Consider the following 14,901-nt stretch of genomic DNA (forward strand, 5'->3'; position numbering starts at 1 on the left):
CGGCGACGGCGGCGCGCATTGAGAGTTTTGGTTGCTCCAAAAAAAGAGAAATAACGCTGTACAAAGTCTGTGATCCGGATCATTCATCATAACCCGTTAAATTTAAACACATTGTAACGTTTATTGTGTTGCTATACTCTCTTTTGCGTGCCGGGAGCCAGTTTTTATAATTAAAATGACCAGATTCGGTGTACTTAAAAAAAAAAAAAAAAGTACAAACCGAAAACTAAAATCTAAAAAAAACAAAATCACATTTATTCATTCTTTTTTTTGGGGGGGGGGAATTTGAACACATCATCTTAAGTTTCTTCGTCACGCCAGGAAATCACCTCTACAGATTAACCCGGACGTTCAAATCGCGTTCTTCCCTTTAAATCCCCGAGTGGGGGAAAAAAATATCAGTTTGTAACAATGCGTACCTATGTTTATTTTTTTATTTTGTCTGTATTGAATCTGTACAGAACTCGAGTCACAGAAATGGTGCACTTTTGACATCTGTAATAAACACACAAACTAACACACACATCTCTACTCTTTGCAAGCTGAAGCGTGCGGCGACGCGCTGTTTCATTGCTAACAGTGTGTGTTTGGAATTCCTCCCGGCCGCTTTGCCCTTGTGACTCGTGCTCGCCCGCTAACCAAGGGGACGCGCTTGCAGTGACGTGTCTCGGTGACGTGTGCGGGCGCTGGAAGGAGCTGCGATCGGTGACGTGTCTTAAGCGAGCTCTTCACTCAGCGCCGTCTGTCGAGGACAGAGACCAGCTCGGACCGGGAGACGAGAAGCCGGCTCATTTCACTGACTGGGACCAAGAAGACACTGGGTGTTGGACAGGAACCAATATGGGGAGTAAGTACTCAACCTGCTGACAAAATAACAACGCGTTTGATTCCGGGAAATGGTATGAAATGTAGTATAATTCTGAATGAGGTGTAAACCCGTTTTGTGGAGGCCATCTTAATGCTACAGCTTCTGGACCGTGTGGAAAATATATATATATATATAATATATGTTTTTAAATATAACTTACTTCTTCGTTTTAACTGTGGCTGTTTGTTTATTTCTTTATTTCGAATGCTACAGTTTTTATTTGTCAATTATTTTCTCTTACTATCAGGTATTAAAGGTTACGCTTTTAAATCTCTTGTCATTTTGAAATGAGGATACACCTACAGGCGCAATAATGGTGTACAATTCAAATCTAGTTGTATTCTTGTCGTTGCTTGAACGCTTCTTCATATCGCAGTGTGTTTGCTGGAGACTGAGACGATTGATATTAATAACAATGTCGCTTGTGATAGTCTCGCATTGCCAGTAAGACGGCGCCCTCTCATTTTGAGAGCTCGGGGTGTGTTTTCGTTATTCAGTCTCAGTACTAATTCGCATGTTATGTACGTGTTAAGAGTCTTAATAAATGTATTTCTTCAGTGTGGTTGTTTGATATTGTATTAGGCCTCCCGTGGCTATCCTCTGTCTGTGATGACGATGCATACCGTTGATAGCGAGATCAGTGCACTGACACTGCTGACTTCATTGCACATTTACACGACTTAATGCCATTTTAATCGTTCTGTTTTCTAACCCCCCCGACGTGCAGTTTTCACTTTTCTTATTATGTAACTCGTATTGGGGTTGCGTGTAGAACGCGTTTCTTTTGAACGCTGTCGATCGCAAACGTTCCTTTTTTATTTCTGAACTCTTTCTTCATTAGATCCGCAGTTCAGTTGCAGATTATAATGCTAGGGATGTCGTTTTGGAAAAGCACGGCCGTGCCTCGATCGACACACACACACACACACACTCACACTGTGTTATAACGATGCCTGTCCTGTAATGAATTGCTTTGGGAAGGTCAGGGAATGCCACGTCCGCTCTGCCTTGCTCTGTGTGCAGCACTAGCTGCTGTACTGGGTTATTGGTGTGCATGCATGTTGGAATCAGCGCCTGTTAGTTTTAACTGACGATGGCTTGCCAGCTTCTACATGTTTTTAACAACACTTTTTTTTTGTTTTTTTCAGTAAAATTTTTGGAAGTAATTAAGCCCTTCTGTGCTGTTTTGCCGGAAATCCAAAAACCGGAAAGGAAGGTATGCAAGTTCTGTACTGTACACGTTTACATGACGAGCCCTACTTGACTGCATAGAGGTGTGAGGCTGTGATTTACTGCTTCTGTTACATTTTACACCCTGGTAAATGTCCCCGAAGTGTATCCTATTGAAATGCATAGAAATGATACAATTGTATGCTCAAGTTGAATTCAATACTGCACTCAAAGGATGCAGTTTATATGGATGGCAAGAAGACTCCTATTGCACAGCAGTTTCACCCCTACCTGGTTTTACTACCAGCGTGATTCGCTGCAGTGTGTACAGGTAGCAAGCTCAGGTGCTGTGATGTTCATAGTCTGTCTTTTAAAATCAGTTCAAAGCAGTCTGTGTGTTGCAGGTCTGTGTGTTGCAGGTCTGTGTTGCACGTTGCAGTTAGGATCCACTCTTGCTTTCCTGTAACCTAACTTGCTTCTCCTATTCATGTTAATAGATCAGTTTGTACCAAACGCAGTACATTCACATGAATAAACCGCTGTTTTGTTTGTTTTTTAAACTTTAGATTCAATTCAGGGAAAAGGTGCTATGGACAGCCATCACCCTTTTCATCTTCTTGGTGTGCTGCCAGGTAAGACACACACACACATAGTAAATGGGTTTCCAGTCTAGTTGGGTAGAAAATCAATGGACATCATCTAACCGTACCTGTTTAACTCTAATTAAAAGTGCTGTACCTCCCAACACTAAATGTAAACACAGTTTAAAAGGGTTTGCACAGTGTACAGGGAGATCACAGTGACACAAACTCCAACACGCTGGCCATCACAAAGCACAGTACAGGGTGAGCACAGTGACACAAACTCCAACACGCTGGCCATCACAGTGACACAAACTCCAACACGCTGGCCATCACAGAGCACAGTGACACAAACTCCAACACGCTGGCCATCACAGTGACACAAACTCCAACACGCTGGCCATCAGAGAGCACAGTGACACAAACTCCAACACGCTGGCCATCAGAGAGCACAGTGACACAAACTCCAACACACTGGCCATCAGAGAGCACAGTGACACAAACTCCAACACGCTGGCCATCAGAGAGCACAGTGACACAAACTCCAACACGCTGGCCATCACAGAGCACAGTGACACAAACTCCAACACGCTGGCCATCACAAAGCACAGTGACACAAACTCCAACACGCTGGCCATCACAAAGCACAGTGACACAAACTCCAACACGCTGGCCATCACAGAGCACAGTGACACAAACTCCAACACGCTGGTCATCAGAGATCACAGTGGCACAAACTCCAACACTACAGGCTGAGTTCAAGCCCTTAATATTTGATTGTCACACATGGGAGAGCTGAGAATGAGTGTCCTTGGATAAGAGGGTGGCACGCAAAACTGTTCATGCATTCAAATAAAATTAAAAATGACAAGAGGAGTATAAAGTGAAGGTTTTGAAAGAGCAGGTTCTGTCCTCATGCTTGTTATCAGACTCTAACTGAGCGCTCATTCATTTCATGTCCCAGATTCCTCTCTTTGGAATCATGTCCTCGGACTCGGCAGATCCGTTCTATTGGATGAGAGTCATCCTCGCTTCAAACAGAGGTAACAAGGCTATTGGAATGTATTCAAGACCCTGAGAGTGTTGTGATGTTACAGCTGCCTGAAAAGGGACCGTTCTGTATCAAACGGAAGTGACGTTGCATTCTAATTATTTACACTGTTTTAATTAGTATTGTTAAAGCACATGCTTTCTTTATCATGTGGATATTCTCGAAACCCCCTGTTTTAATTTTTTTTCTGAGCAGACAGAACGTCTCCTTGTTGATATAGTTGGCATGGTTGGGTGCTCCTCCAGAAGCTGATGGCATCCCTTTTTCTCCCTGCAGGGACCCTGATGGAGCTGGGTATCTCCCCCATTGTCACCTCTGGTCTCATCATGCAGCTCCTCGCCGGTGCTAAAATCATTGAAGTCGGCGACACTCCCAAAGACCGAGCGCTTTTCAACGGGGCTCAGAAACGTAAGCGGACCGTCCGGCTGCATCGCGTGTTTGACAGAGCTTGGGATCTAAAGCAGACGAAGGGATAAAAACCCTGCCGTTGGAGGTCTTTTTGTAGGAGAGAGCCGTGTACACTGTGTGGAGCGTGTGATCACTGAAAGTGGTTGCCTGTAGCACATGTATTTTATGGTGGTGTTTTTTTAAATGCTTGTTTGTAATGCCTGTTGCTCACACACCTTGTTCCCCCTCCCAGTGTTTGGAATGATCATCACGATCGGCCAGGCCATTGTGTATGTGATGACTGGGATGTACGGAGACCCCTCTGAAATGGGAGCTGGAATCTGCTTGCTTATCATCATTCAGGTAAGCAGGAGGGTTCAGAACGCTAGATCAGAACTGGAACTCAAAGCTTCTAAGAAGATCGGTCACGCGAGAGCGTGGGTCTCAGCAAGTTGTGCTTCGTGTGCCTGCTCTTCTGTTCTCTAATAATGCAGCTGCGTTTGCACTGGCGATAACAGGCTTGTTTCAATTGCGTTTGCAGCTGTTTGTTGCCGGTCTGATTGTCCTGCTGCTGGATGAGCTGCTGCAGAAGGGATACGGCCTGGGCTCTGGGATCTCTCTCTTCATTGCCACTAACATCTGCGAGACCATTGTGTGGAAAGCCTTCAGCCCCACGACTGTGAACACTGGCCGAGGTGCGTCCCGGACTGAACCGCATGCCAGGGCTGGGATGTTGCTGTAATATCGGGGCTAATGGGTCTCGCGGTGCACCACTGGTCTGGTAGAAACGGGGTGCTGATTTGGAAGAGACAGTGACAGCAATGGCATAGTAGAACATGTGTCTAGGGCACCAGTGGCTTGGCAGTTTCACCCATTGCAGGTTTTAATAGCAGCTTGATTAGCCACAGTGTGTGTAGGTAACAAGCTCTGGTGTGTCTAACCTGTTCCTCCCTTCAGGTACTGAGTTTGAAGGAGCCATCATCGCACTCTTCCACCTGCTGGCCACCCGCACTGACAAGGTGCGCGCGCTGCGGGAGGCGTTCTACCGGCAGAACCTGCCCAACCTGCTGAACCTGATCGCCACCGTGTTCGTCTTCGCTGTGGTCATATACTTCCAGGTGAGGGGCCCCCGGGCACTGACAGAGGACACCCACAGGGGCTTGTGCTTTCCAGTGTGCACACCTGCACTCTTCACCAGAGAACCTCGGGTAGTCCAGGATTCGTGCTGATCGCTGTGTCTCGAGGTTTTGAAGCAATTCTGATTTTATACAGGAATCCTCACCTAGAGCACAAAACCTGTACTGATGTCTGTCTTAATAATTATAATACAAAGAAATAATGATTGTTACACCTTTTTGATGAGCTGTTTTTCCATGTACATAGTACCCAGTGTGCTGTGCAATAGAAGTCTTATTCCCATCCCTGTTTCAATGTCGTTTCCTCTGTGTCTTTGCTCAGGGCTTCAGAGTGGACCTGCCCATCAAGTCTGCCCGCTATCGTGGTCAGTACAACACCTACCCCATCAAGCTGTTCTACACCTCCAACATCCCCATCATCCTGCAGTCCGCCCTCGTCTCCAATCTCTACGTCATCTCGCAGATGCTCTCCACGCGCTTCAGCGGGAACTTCCTGGTGAACCTGCTGGGGACCTGGTCGGTAAGTGAGGCAGGGATGGGACTCGCACTCCCGCTGCACAGCGCTGTGATCCCCTCCTGCTTTCACTGGGGGGTTAACGTGACACGCCTGGGCTTGCTACCTGTGCTCGTTCAGTTCCTTTCCAAACCAGGACCTTGTTCCATGCAGGGACTTTTTTATAAAGACCTGGGTTCAATTAAACCGCTGGAGTGGGAGTAGCAGATCGTGGTTATCGGAACGGATTGATGAAAGAGCAACAAACGAGTACCGCTGTTCTAGGGAGAGAACTTCTCAAACTAAATAAACCCACCAGCAATACCTGTGTCATATTTATTGAATAGACATTAGATCCAATATGAAACTACTGTGGTAACAACAATTCAATCACGTAAGACTTCATAAAAAAATATGTTGATACATATAAGAAAACGTGGCATATTCTAATAGATTTAAACTAAAGCATAGTAAATGTGTGTCTTGGTAATATCTCTATATCTCTGTCTGTCTGGTGGTTGGCTGCAGGCGTTTGTATTTGACTCTCGGGTTCTCTCCTGCTTCCCCTGTGCAGGACACCTCGACGGGCGGGCCGGCGCGTGCCTACCCTGTTGCCGGGCTGTGTTATTACCTCTCTCCCCCGGAGTCCTTCGGCTCGGTGCTGGAAGACCCGGTTCACACGCTCGTCTACATCGTGTTCATGCTGGGCTCCTGCGCTTTCTTCTCTAAGACTTGGATTGAAGTCTCCGGCTCTTCTGCTAAGGATGTAAGTGCTGTTCCTCCGTCCTGTTACACAAGCTGCTGATTCACCTGAGCAGCGGCATGCCAGCCTGTAGACAAACCATTTCTATAGGAAGTCCACTGGTGATTCACATTTTAGTGTGAGCTCCATTACAGTGTGGACAGCTTGAGTATATCATGAGGGATTGAGGTTGATGGTTCATGTCAGTCTTAAATAGGCTAGTCTGGGACCTTGCACCTAGTGTGGCTGGACTGTTTGCTTTTAAGCTAGGGGAGTAAGTTCATCTAACTCCTGAGTGAATGAATCCTACCCCCAGAGATACTTTGTTTGAATGTCCCACTGTAGCATGAGTGACTAGCCTGCATTGTGCACATGGATGAAATGGGATTTGATTCTGCTGACAGTGTTAGCAAGTGATTTGTATGCTTCAGTTCTAGACCTAACTTCCTGTAGAGAAGATGTGGTTATTAGATAACAGCTTTAAAGGAATTGAAGGGTGCTGTGTGTTTTAGATGCAGAGGCGTGTCTAGTAAAGGACTCTGTTGAATGTGTTTTCTGGTTTGTTATTTCATTGCAGGTTGCCAAGCAGCTAAAAGAACAGCAGATGGTGATGAGAGGCCATCGAGAAACATCCATGGTCCATGAATTAAACAGGTAAGGGGCGGAGCTTCATGCTAACACACCTGGTGGTGCATCAAGGCTGCTTGCAAATGTGTCTTCAATCACTGAAGGCACCGATAAGAGCGTCTAGTCAAAATGTTTGTCATTGAATTTAAAAAAAAAAAAAAAAAAAAAAAAAGTTTTGTTTAGCCCTCTTGAGTGTTTAATAGTTAATGGTGAAATGTAATTTTCAAACGAACACAAGACCAGACATTTTTAGTATGGTACAGATTATATTCAGAAATCCTAGAAGAAACGTAATCAATTCAGTGACGACTGTTTCAACCACAAGTAGTTGTCAGTTTTAAAGCCCTTGAGCAAGCCTCCCAGTCGACGAAGTCATTGTCGTGGAACGTGTGAAGTTTGTTTCCGTGTGTCTAGCTCAGCACTGAGTGTGGAGCCGTTACAGGCGAGGCATTTCATTCGGTACTCTGAAGCAGGTCGGGGCTCGGCACTGAGTGTGGAGCCGTTACAGGCGAGGGATTTCAGTCGGTACTCTGAAGCGGGTCGGGGCTCGGCACTGAGTGTGGAGCAGTTACAGGCAAGGGATTTCAGTCGGTACTCTGAACCGGGTTGGGGCTCGGCTCATTCGGATCAGCAGGACGGCACTGTAATGATTCTAATAATCCTTGCAATGAGAATAACTGTGTTCTGTGCCCCTCCCTCTCGCAGGTACATCCCCACAGCAGCTGCGTTTGGGGGGCTGTGTATCGGCGGGCTGTCCGTCATGGCTGATTTCCTGGGTGCGATCGGATCAGGGACAGGAATCCTGCTGGCCGTCACCATCATCTACCAGTATTTTGAAATCTTCGTAAAGGAGCAGAGTGAAGTCGGAAGCATGGGCGCCCTCCTTTTCTAACCACAGCAAAACTACACATTGTTCCAGTACACTTTGCTTTCTTTTCTTTATCCTAATTTTTTTTTTTTTTTTCAGTTTTAATAAATATTTTCTTACATTATCAAAACAGGGAGAATGTTTTATTTTTTTTTTTTTTAGAGTGGCTGTTCGGATTAGTATTGCTAATGAAAACCCTGCATCCCAAGCCCTTGATGGGGGCAGGGGCAGGGGAAGCTGCGTTTCAGTCCAGGTTTCCATGTCTCTGGCAGTGTCTAGAAACAAGGCTCTTGGCTGCCGCTCTGACAGTCTGAGCAGTTGTAGTACTGATAGTTACTCCATGAACGTTTTTCCCCTCTTTGAGAGATGTTGGTACTGCGTGCCATATTGGCTTCTCTCTACTTTGAACTTTTTGTATTTTTTTTTTTTTTTATCTCCCTGATTCTGGTTAAAAGCACAAGTCTCGACTCCTACAGTATCTCGTGTCGTTTCTCCCTTGCTCCCCGCTGACGTGACTGTTCGAGCGCGCAGGCATGGGGTTAAATGTTCACACGCTGGATCTTTATGGACGCCACGAAATGGGGAGTTCTGTGGGCCTTGGAAAGGTTTTCTGTTATTAAACAGGCATTTGAAAAGCATGCTGGCATAGTATTGGATTGGAACGGCAACATGTGTTGATCCTCCTCTCTGTTTGATCACCAGTGTGCCGGTGTGCTGAATGCAGTTCATCTGCAGCGTTCAACCATTTCACAGACTGTAGATCAGAGTCCAATGTTTAACCACAATGCATGAGCTGCTCCATTGTACATAATCTGTTAAAACATACAGACACCAATTCACACTAATATTAGACTACCTAATGTTACCTCAGCTAGTTCGAGATTAGTGGGAATCGGAGTGCATTGAGGTAGGGGAGGTGAGGGGTTTAAACACGGGCTGACTTGAGAAGGGGCTGTTAGCCTTTATCAGAGATGGCATTCGCAGGGTCTGTGCATTGAGGTAGGGGAGGTGAGGGGTTTAAACACGGGCTCACTTGAGAAGGGACTGTTAGCCTTTATCAGAGATGGCATTCGCAGGGTCTGTGCATTGAGGTAGGGGAGGTGAGGGGTTTAAACACAGGCTGACTTGAGAAGGGGCTGTTAGCCTTTTATCAGAGATGGCATTCGCAGGGTCTGTGCATTGAGGTAGGGGAGGTGAGGGGTTTAAACACGGGCTGACTTGAGAAGGGGCTGTTAGCCTTTATCAGAGATGGCATTCGCAGGGTCTGTGCATTGAGGTAGGGGAGAGTGGAGGGGTTTAAACACGGGCTGACTTGAGAAGGGGCTGTTAGCCTTTATCAGAGATGGCATTCGCAGGGTCTGTGCATTGAGGTAGGGGAGTGGAGGGGTTTAAACACGGGCTGACTTGAGAAGGGGCTGTTAGCCTTTATCAGAGATGACATTCGCAGGGTCTGTGCATTGAGGTAGGGGAGGTGAGGGGTTTAAACACGGGCTGACTTGAGAAGGGGCTGTTAGCCTTTATCAGAGATGACATTCGCAGGGTCTGTGCATTGAGGTAGGGGAGTGGAGGGGTTTAAACACGGGCTGACTTGAGAAGGGGCTGTTAGCTTTTATCAGAGATGACATTTGCAGGGTCTGTGCATTGAGGTAGGGGAGGTGAGGGGTTTAAACACGGGCTGACTTGAGAAGGGGCTGTTAGCCTTTATCAGAGATGACATTCGCAGGGTCTGTGCATTGAGGTAGGGGAGGTGAGGGGTTTAAACACGGGCTGACTTGAGAAGGGGCTGTTAGCTTTTATCAGAGATGACATTTGCAGGGTCTGTGCATTGAGGTAGGGGAGGTGAGGGGTTTAAACACGGGCTGACTTGAGAAGGGGCTGTTAGCCTTTATCAGAGATGGCATTCGCAGGGTCTGTGCATTGAGGTAGGGGAGTGGAGGGGTTTAAACATGGGCTGACTTGAGAAGGGGCTGTTAGCCTTTATCAGAGATGACATTCGCAGGGTCTGTGCATTGAGGTAGGGGAGGTGAGGGGTTTAAACCCAGTTCCAGCATTGTTGCATTTTGTTTTTTTACACTTGGAAGTCGTTTCATTATTGGATGCCACGTGTTACTCAAGGATAATTCGCACTCACACAATCGTATATACCCCTTCAGTGTTCACTATCAAAGCAGAAAGGCAGTTTGTGGGGGGGGGTGTTTTATCTGATTTTTATTTTTAGTGAGATTTAATGCAATTTATAATTGTGTCTGTTTGTACCAAATCAACACTGCTGCTTACCACAATAGCAATAACAGGAGCGCGCAGGCACACTGAAAACATCTTTTATTTGGGGGGGGGGGGGGGGTGGCTGATTCTGGGGGCCACGGTTTTATTTGTGTATTATTTTCATTGCTGCACAGCTCATGGGTTTCTGTACAGCTGTATATATGCCACTCCATGCATTCCTGCTCATTGTGAAAGAAGGACTTTATACATTTCAAACTGCAGCGATCTGAACAAAACAAACAAACAAAAACTGTGCATTCTGTTCAGATAACGAATATTCACAATAAAACTACTTTAAAAGAACAAACTAACCCAGGCCGTTGTGTGTGTTCTTGTGTCTGTTGTGTGTTTGAGTGTGATGATTCAACACTTCCAGCACACACTGTGATGGATGAACATGTGTGTTTGATGGTACAGCAACGTGTCTATAGTGCAGCTGCTGAGTGCAGTCCTTCCGTTTGTGTTAATGACGTATAAAACGTGCACAGCAACCAGCAAGTGCACAGCTGAACAGCGTGGTTACTCTTGCAGGAAGCAATACAGAAATACATTATATATAGAGAGAGAGAGTGGGATTGTATTAAACCCAATGCTGATCTGCATAGCACACACAGCCTATAATGTGCTTGTGAGTTTTGCTATCTCTTAGAATTGCCGCTGTAACCTTTCTTAATTTGCCAAGGTTAAAATAACAGCACAGGCTACCCGCCATCTTAGTGGTGTCTCAAGTATATAGGCATGTGTACAGTTTGGATTACAAACACAGAGTGCTACTCTCCAGTGTAAAATACTTAGATGAACGTTACTAATTGACCTCGGCTCAGCTCGAGTAATTGAAATAATTAACACGCTGGATGTAGAAACGCTGCGTGCGTGAGGGTGAAGCGCGGTGACGTCGCTGGGGGTAGAGGTCGCGGCGTGTCTCTGTTGCCTGCTCGAGTGGCTGCCGGCGGTTTGTGCGGCTGTGATTCTACCCCAAGATACAGCTCGGGAGAGGGCAAAAACAACAGCCATGTCTTACTGTAAACAGCAGGGTAAGCCTTGCTATTCTTGCTTTTACGATGCGTTTTGCACTCCTGAGTGGAACGGGTTAGATTCGCTCTCATTGTAGTAATGCCGGTGCAACACCGAGCAATGTGAGGATACTTGCGACTGTCCTTCCTGAAGGTGCTGGGAGAGAGTTCACGTTGTGTAATGTAGTGTAATGTCATTGCGTTTTGCGGCTGTGCACCGAGTAACTCGTAAAGGAATATCGCACGCTTTATGTGTGTGCGGAGATTGAACGGTGCTGCTGCGGTGCTCGGTGGTGAAGGGCTCGGTCACGGGCAGTATTATCACCACGGTCCGTGCACCCTTCCTTGCAAGTTATGCACAGTGGATCTGATAGCGTGCTCACGTTTTGACGACGCTCCTGTAACCTGGAGAAATGTCGTGTTTTATAGCAGCGCGTTTAAACCCACGAAGCCATGAACCAGCTATACAATGGCAGAGCGTTTATTAATATTATCATCGTCATCAATTTATAATGATAAAAACGCGTGTTTAAAATAATAACCAGCAGCTGTCTCACTTGGCCGGTGAGTTCTGAAAACACAATCTCGCGACCGTCTCATGAATATTAAACTTGCTGTATTTTATTACTTAGAACACAGATCAAAAACATTGTTGTTCTTGCGAACAGGACCTTAATGTGACAAGTTTCAGAAGAGTGTGCCAGTAGGAGAGAGGGGGGGTGTATTCAACAATAAGATAGTTTCACCTTGAGGATGAAGTGAATCTAGAAACATGTTCTTTAATAAATCAAGTCATTTCCAAACCTAAAGAGAGGCATTCCAGCATTGATAACACACTAACAGACTCACCCTGGTGCACAATATGTGTATGTGTGGTATTCTATTATTGTCCACTAGGTGGCGTCACTTGACTGTGATACTGTAACTTTGAAAAGATACTGCGTGTAAGAGACCAGTTTGCCACACGCACACACACACACTGAGCTAGTTTGTTTGCTGGGTCCATTCGACAAGGACAGACTTTCATTTGAACTGAAATAGGGCACAGAAAACCACCCAGAACGAAAGAAAACACAACTGAGAGCACCGGACACGGGTTTGTGGACTAAAGTAGAAACACAGCGAGCAGTGATATCGTGTGCGTGTGTGTGTGCGTGTCCGTGTCCAGCTGGTGTCACATCCAGTACAGCCCGTTGTGTTTCTGCTCTTGATTTCTAGGGAAAGACAAGATTATTTTTGTGACCAAAGAGGACCACGAAACACCGAGCAGCGCGGAGCTGATAGCGGAGGATCCGAACGATCCCTACGAGGACCAAGGTGAGAGACAGGGAGGTCAGCAAGCGAGGGCTCTGTCAACAGAGAGGTCAGCAAGAGAAGGCTCTGTCAACAGTGTTTTTGTGGTGGTTGATTGTACACATGAAAGATGTAAGAAATCAAAGACATTTAGTCAATAAATACGTCTGTAGTGATCTCTTAACTGTATATCCTCACTGCAGAATGTTCCCAGAATCTCTGTGCTCGCCAGAAGCAGTGGTATTAGGTTTTATAGTACGCACGCCGGCCCCTAAGAATGCAGTATGCTCCCAAGGGCCTTTTCAAGCACTGATGGCTTCAATTAAAGTTTACTTGTTCAACGTCAAACCCTCATATCTTAAAAACTAGGGGAAAACCATTAAGATACTAAGTCAAGTATACAAAGTGTGTGTTGTTAAATCTCGTAGTGAAATCAGGAATGGATGAAAGTGCTGTGCAGTAGATTGATCTGTTGTTGTTGTTGTTTGGAAGGACTCATCCTGCCCAATGGAGAAGTGAACTGGAACTGCCCGTGCCTGGGTGGGATGGCGAGCGGGCCGTGTGGGGAGCAGTTCAAGTCTGCTTTCTCCTGCTTCCACTACAGCGAGGAGGAGGTGAAGGGCTCCGAGTGTATCGAGCAGTTCCGCACCATGCAGGAGTGCATGCAGAGATATCCCGAGCTGTACCCCCAGGAGGAGGAGGAGGAGGACAAGCAGAGCAACAGCAACACAGCCGAGGGGGAGGAGCAGCCCAGCCCCGCCTCCAGCTAGTGGACCCGCCCCCGGGCAGCGGCTGGAGACAATGCCATGGAGAGGGGGATCCAGGTGGCAGTGCCTGCTGGAGGTCTGGGTTTGACAAGTTCAAGGGTCTAGGGTGTATTTAAATATGTGCAGGGGATGGGAATGAGCCTCCTGTTGCATAGCAGTTTCACCCATTCCAGGTTTTAATACATGCTTGATTAGCCCCAGTGTGTCCTATTAAATTCATGGTCAAACCAGTGCTGGATCAAACTGCTGTGCATTGGGAGTCTTCTTTCCATCCCTGCATCATCTTCTGTTCTGATTAGTAACGGCTGCTGTTTTAAACACCGTGTTAATACAGCAGACTGTTTGCTTGTGTGTTTGTGTGTTTGTGTGTGTGTGCTGCTGAAACACAGTCCTGGCCTGTTTGGGGGTTTGGGTTCTGCTGGTCGAGACGATGCACTCAGACTTGACCTTCAAGAGTCGAAATTCCTTCTAAAAGCGACGCCTCCGTTAATTCCACTCTGCCACCGACATGCTCTTGGTTACAAACCCTCTTAGAATCAAGGTAAACAACAGCACCTTAAAGGGAAGGTCAAGTTTCGTTTTTTACGACAGACGTCCCCGCCTGACCCGACACAGTCAGTGTAGTTTGAAAGCAGGTTTGATCCTTCCGGAGTTAAAAGGCTTTCCTAATGCAAGAGCCTTGCTGTGTAGGGACTGCGGTCCGCATGCATGTTAAGTGCCTCGCTCAGGGTAGCCTCTTTCCAGTCCTAGTTTTAGGGCTCTATAAATCTCGTCTTTATTTCATTTTTTAAATTTTTTTGTGTAATCGATACCGTGGGGCAGGTTTACTAGGAAAGAAAGTTGGAGAAGAGGCTTTTAATCATTTCTAGATCTAAAACATTTACAGCTGCCTGGCGTTGAAGCAGAAGTTCAGTAAATCCAGCCCTCCCCAGCCGCCCATGTGCTCCTCAGTGAAGAGCTCTGGAATGAGGCTCTTCTCTGTCGTTCACCCAGGGAAGCGTGTTTCAGCCCTGTGCTGCAGTCCTGTGCGTTTTGTGTGTGTCTTTTTTTTTTTTTTTTTGGTGTGAAAACGTTGCTTCCTTATGCAAAGCAGCATTGCCCTGGACCCCCTCCCCTGCGACTCTGTCCTGTTAACCCTGGTCCAGCATGGCTGTCTGGAAAGCGGCGTCCTTGCAGACGCACTGCAGGAGAAGCTCTCTCTATCTGAATGAGCAGGCGGAGCAGAGACAGAGGGAGCAGGCTCTTTGGTTCCTTTGTCATCGTGTTGTTGGTGCCCCTCTGCAGTGCCTCTGCCTGCTCTCCTCCACGGACCGTTCTGTGCCGTCGTGCGATTGTCTTTCACAAACTCTTCCCCCAGCCTGCAGCTTCCCCTCGGAGCAGTGCAGAGCAGAGCACCAGTGTAGACTAACCGAGCTGATCCAGTGATTCTGAACGTTGTGGAGATTAAAAGTCTTTTTACCTCGCTGAAGCGGCTCTTGTGTTTTGTTTCCGTTTGCTTGAGTGGAGAAGCGTGCAAACAGACCGCAGACAGGCAGGCAGGCACACATGGGGCTCTGTGGTCTGTAATACACATGCAGTCAGCAGGGGGTGCTGTCGTCATTCAAACATCGTGCTTTATATCAGCGTTGTCCGATCCCAGT

General features: G+C 46.7%; 2 protein-coding genes across 2 annotated transcripts; both read left to right on the forward strand.

Annotated features, from left to right (window-relative positions):
* The first annotated feature begins 661 nt into the window (after positions 1-661).
* LOC117412264 (protein transport protein Sec61 subunit alpha-like 1) lies at positions 662-10,499 on the forward strand. Its single transcript, XM_058988234.1, has 12 exons — positions 662-847; positions 2,017-2,084; positions 2,605-2,670; positions 3,584-3,662; positions 3,947-4,078; positions 4,311-4,420; positions 4,599-4,752; positions 5,015-5,175; positions 5,516-5,713; positions 6,261-6,452; positions 7,006-7,082; positions 7,761-10,499. The coding sequence occupies exons 1-12, from the start codon at positions 841-843 to the stop codon at positions 7,945-7,947; spliced, it is 1,431 nt and encodes a 476-aa protein (XP_058844217.1). The 5' UTR covers positions 662-840; the 3' UTR covers positions 7,948-10,499.
* Positions 10,500-10,892: 393 nt separating this feature from the next.
* Positions 10,893-14,729, forward strand: LOC117963481 (mitochondrial intermembrane space import and assembly protein 40-A-like). The gene is made up of 3 exons (XM_058988237.1): positions 10,893-11,222; positions 12,420-12,518; positions 12,987-14,729. Exons 1-3 carry the CDS (start codon positions 11,201-11,203, stop codon positions 13,262-13,264), a joined length of 399 nt encoding a protein of 132 aa, XP_058844220.1. The 5' UTR covers positions 10,893-11,200; the 3' UTR covers positions 13,265-14,729.
* Positions 14,730-14,901: the final 172 nt, after the last annotated feature.

This window comes from Acipenser ruthenus, chromosome 16, assembly GCF_902713425.1.
Source record: "Acipenser ruthenus chromosome 16, fAciRut3.2 maternal haplotype, whole genome shotgun sequence".
Classification (NCBI taxonomy): domain Eukaryota; kingdom Metazoa; phylum Chordata; class Actinopteri; order Acipenseriformes; family Acipenseridae; genus Acipenser; species Acipenser ruthenus.

Bases quoted from the DNA above. Each gene is read 5' to 3' on its own strand.
- LOC117963481 (XM_058988237.1), top strand. From the start codon at position 11,201: ATGTCTTACTGTAAACAGCAGG. The intron at 11,223-12,419 runs GTAAGCCTTGCT...CTTGATTTCTAG, and splicing joins GTCTTACTGTAAACAGCAGG to GGAAAGACAAGATTATTTTT. The intron at 12,519-12,986 runs GTGAGAGACAGG...GTTGTTTGGAAG, and splicing joins CGATCCCTACGAGGACCAAG to GACTCATCCTGCCCAATGGA.
- LOC117412264 (XM_058988234.1), top strand. The intron at 2,671-3,583 runs GTAAGACACACA...TTCATGTCCCAG, and splicing joins TCTTCTTGGTGTGCTGCCAG to ATTCCTCTCTTTGGAATCAT. The intron at 4,421-4,598 runs GTAAGCAGGAGG...TTGCGTTTGCAG, and splicing joins GCTTGCTTATCATCATTCAG to CTGTTTGTTGCCGGTCTGAT.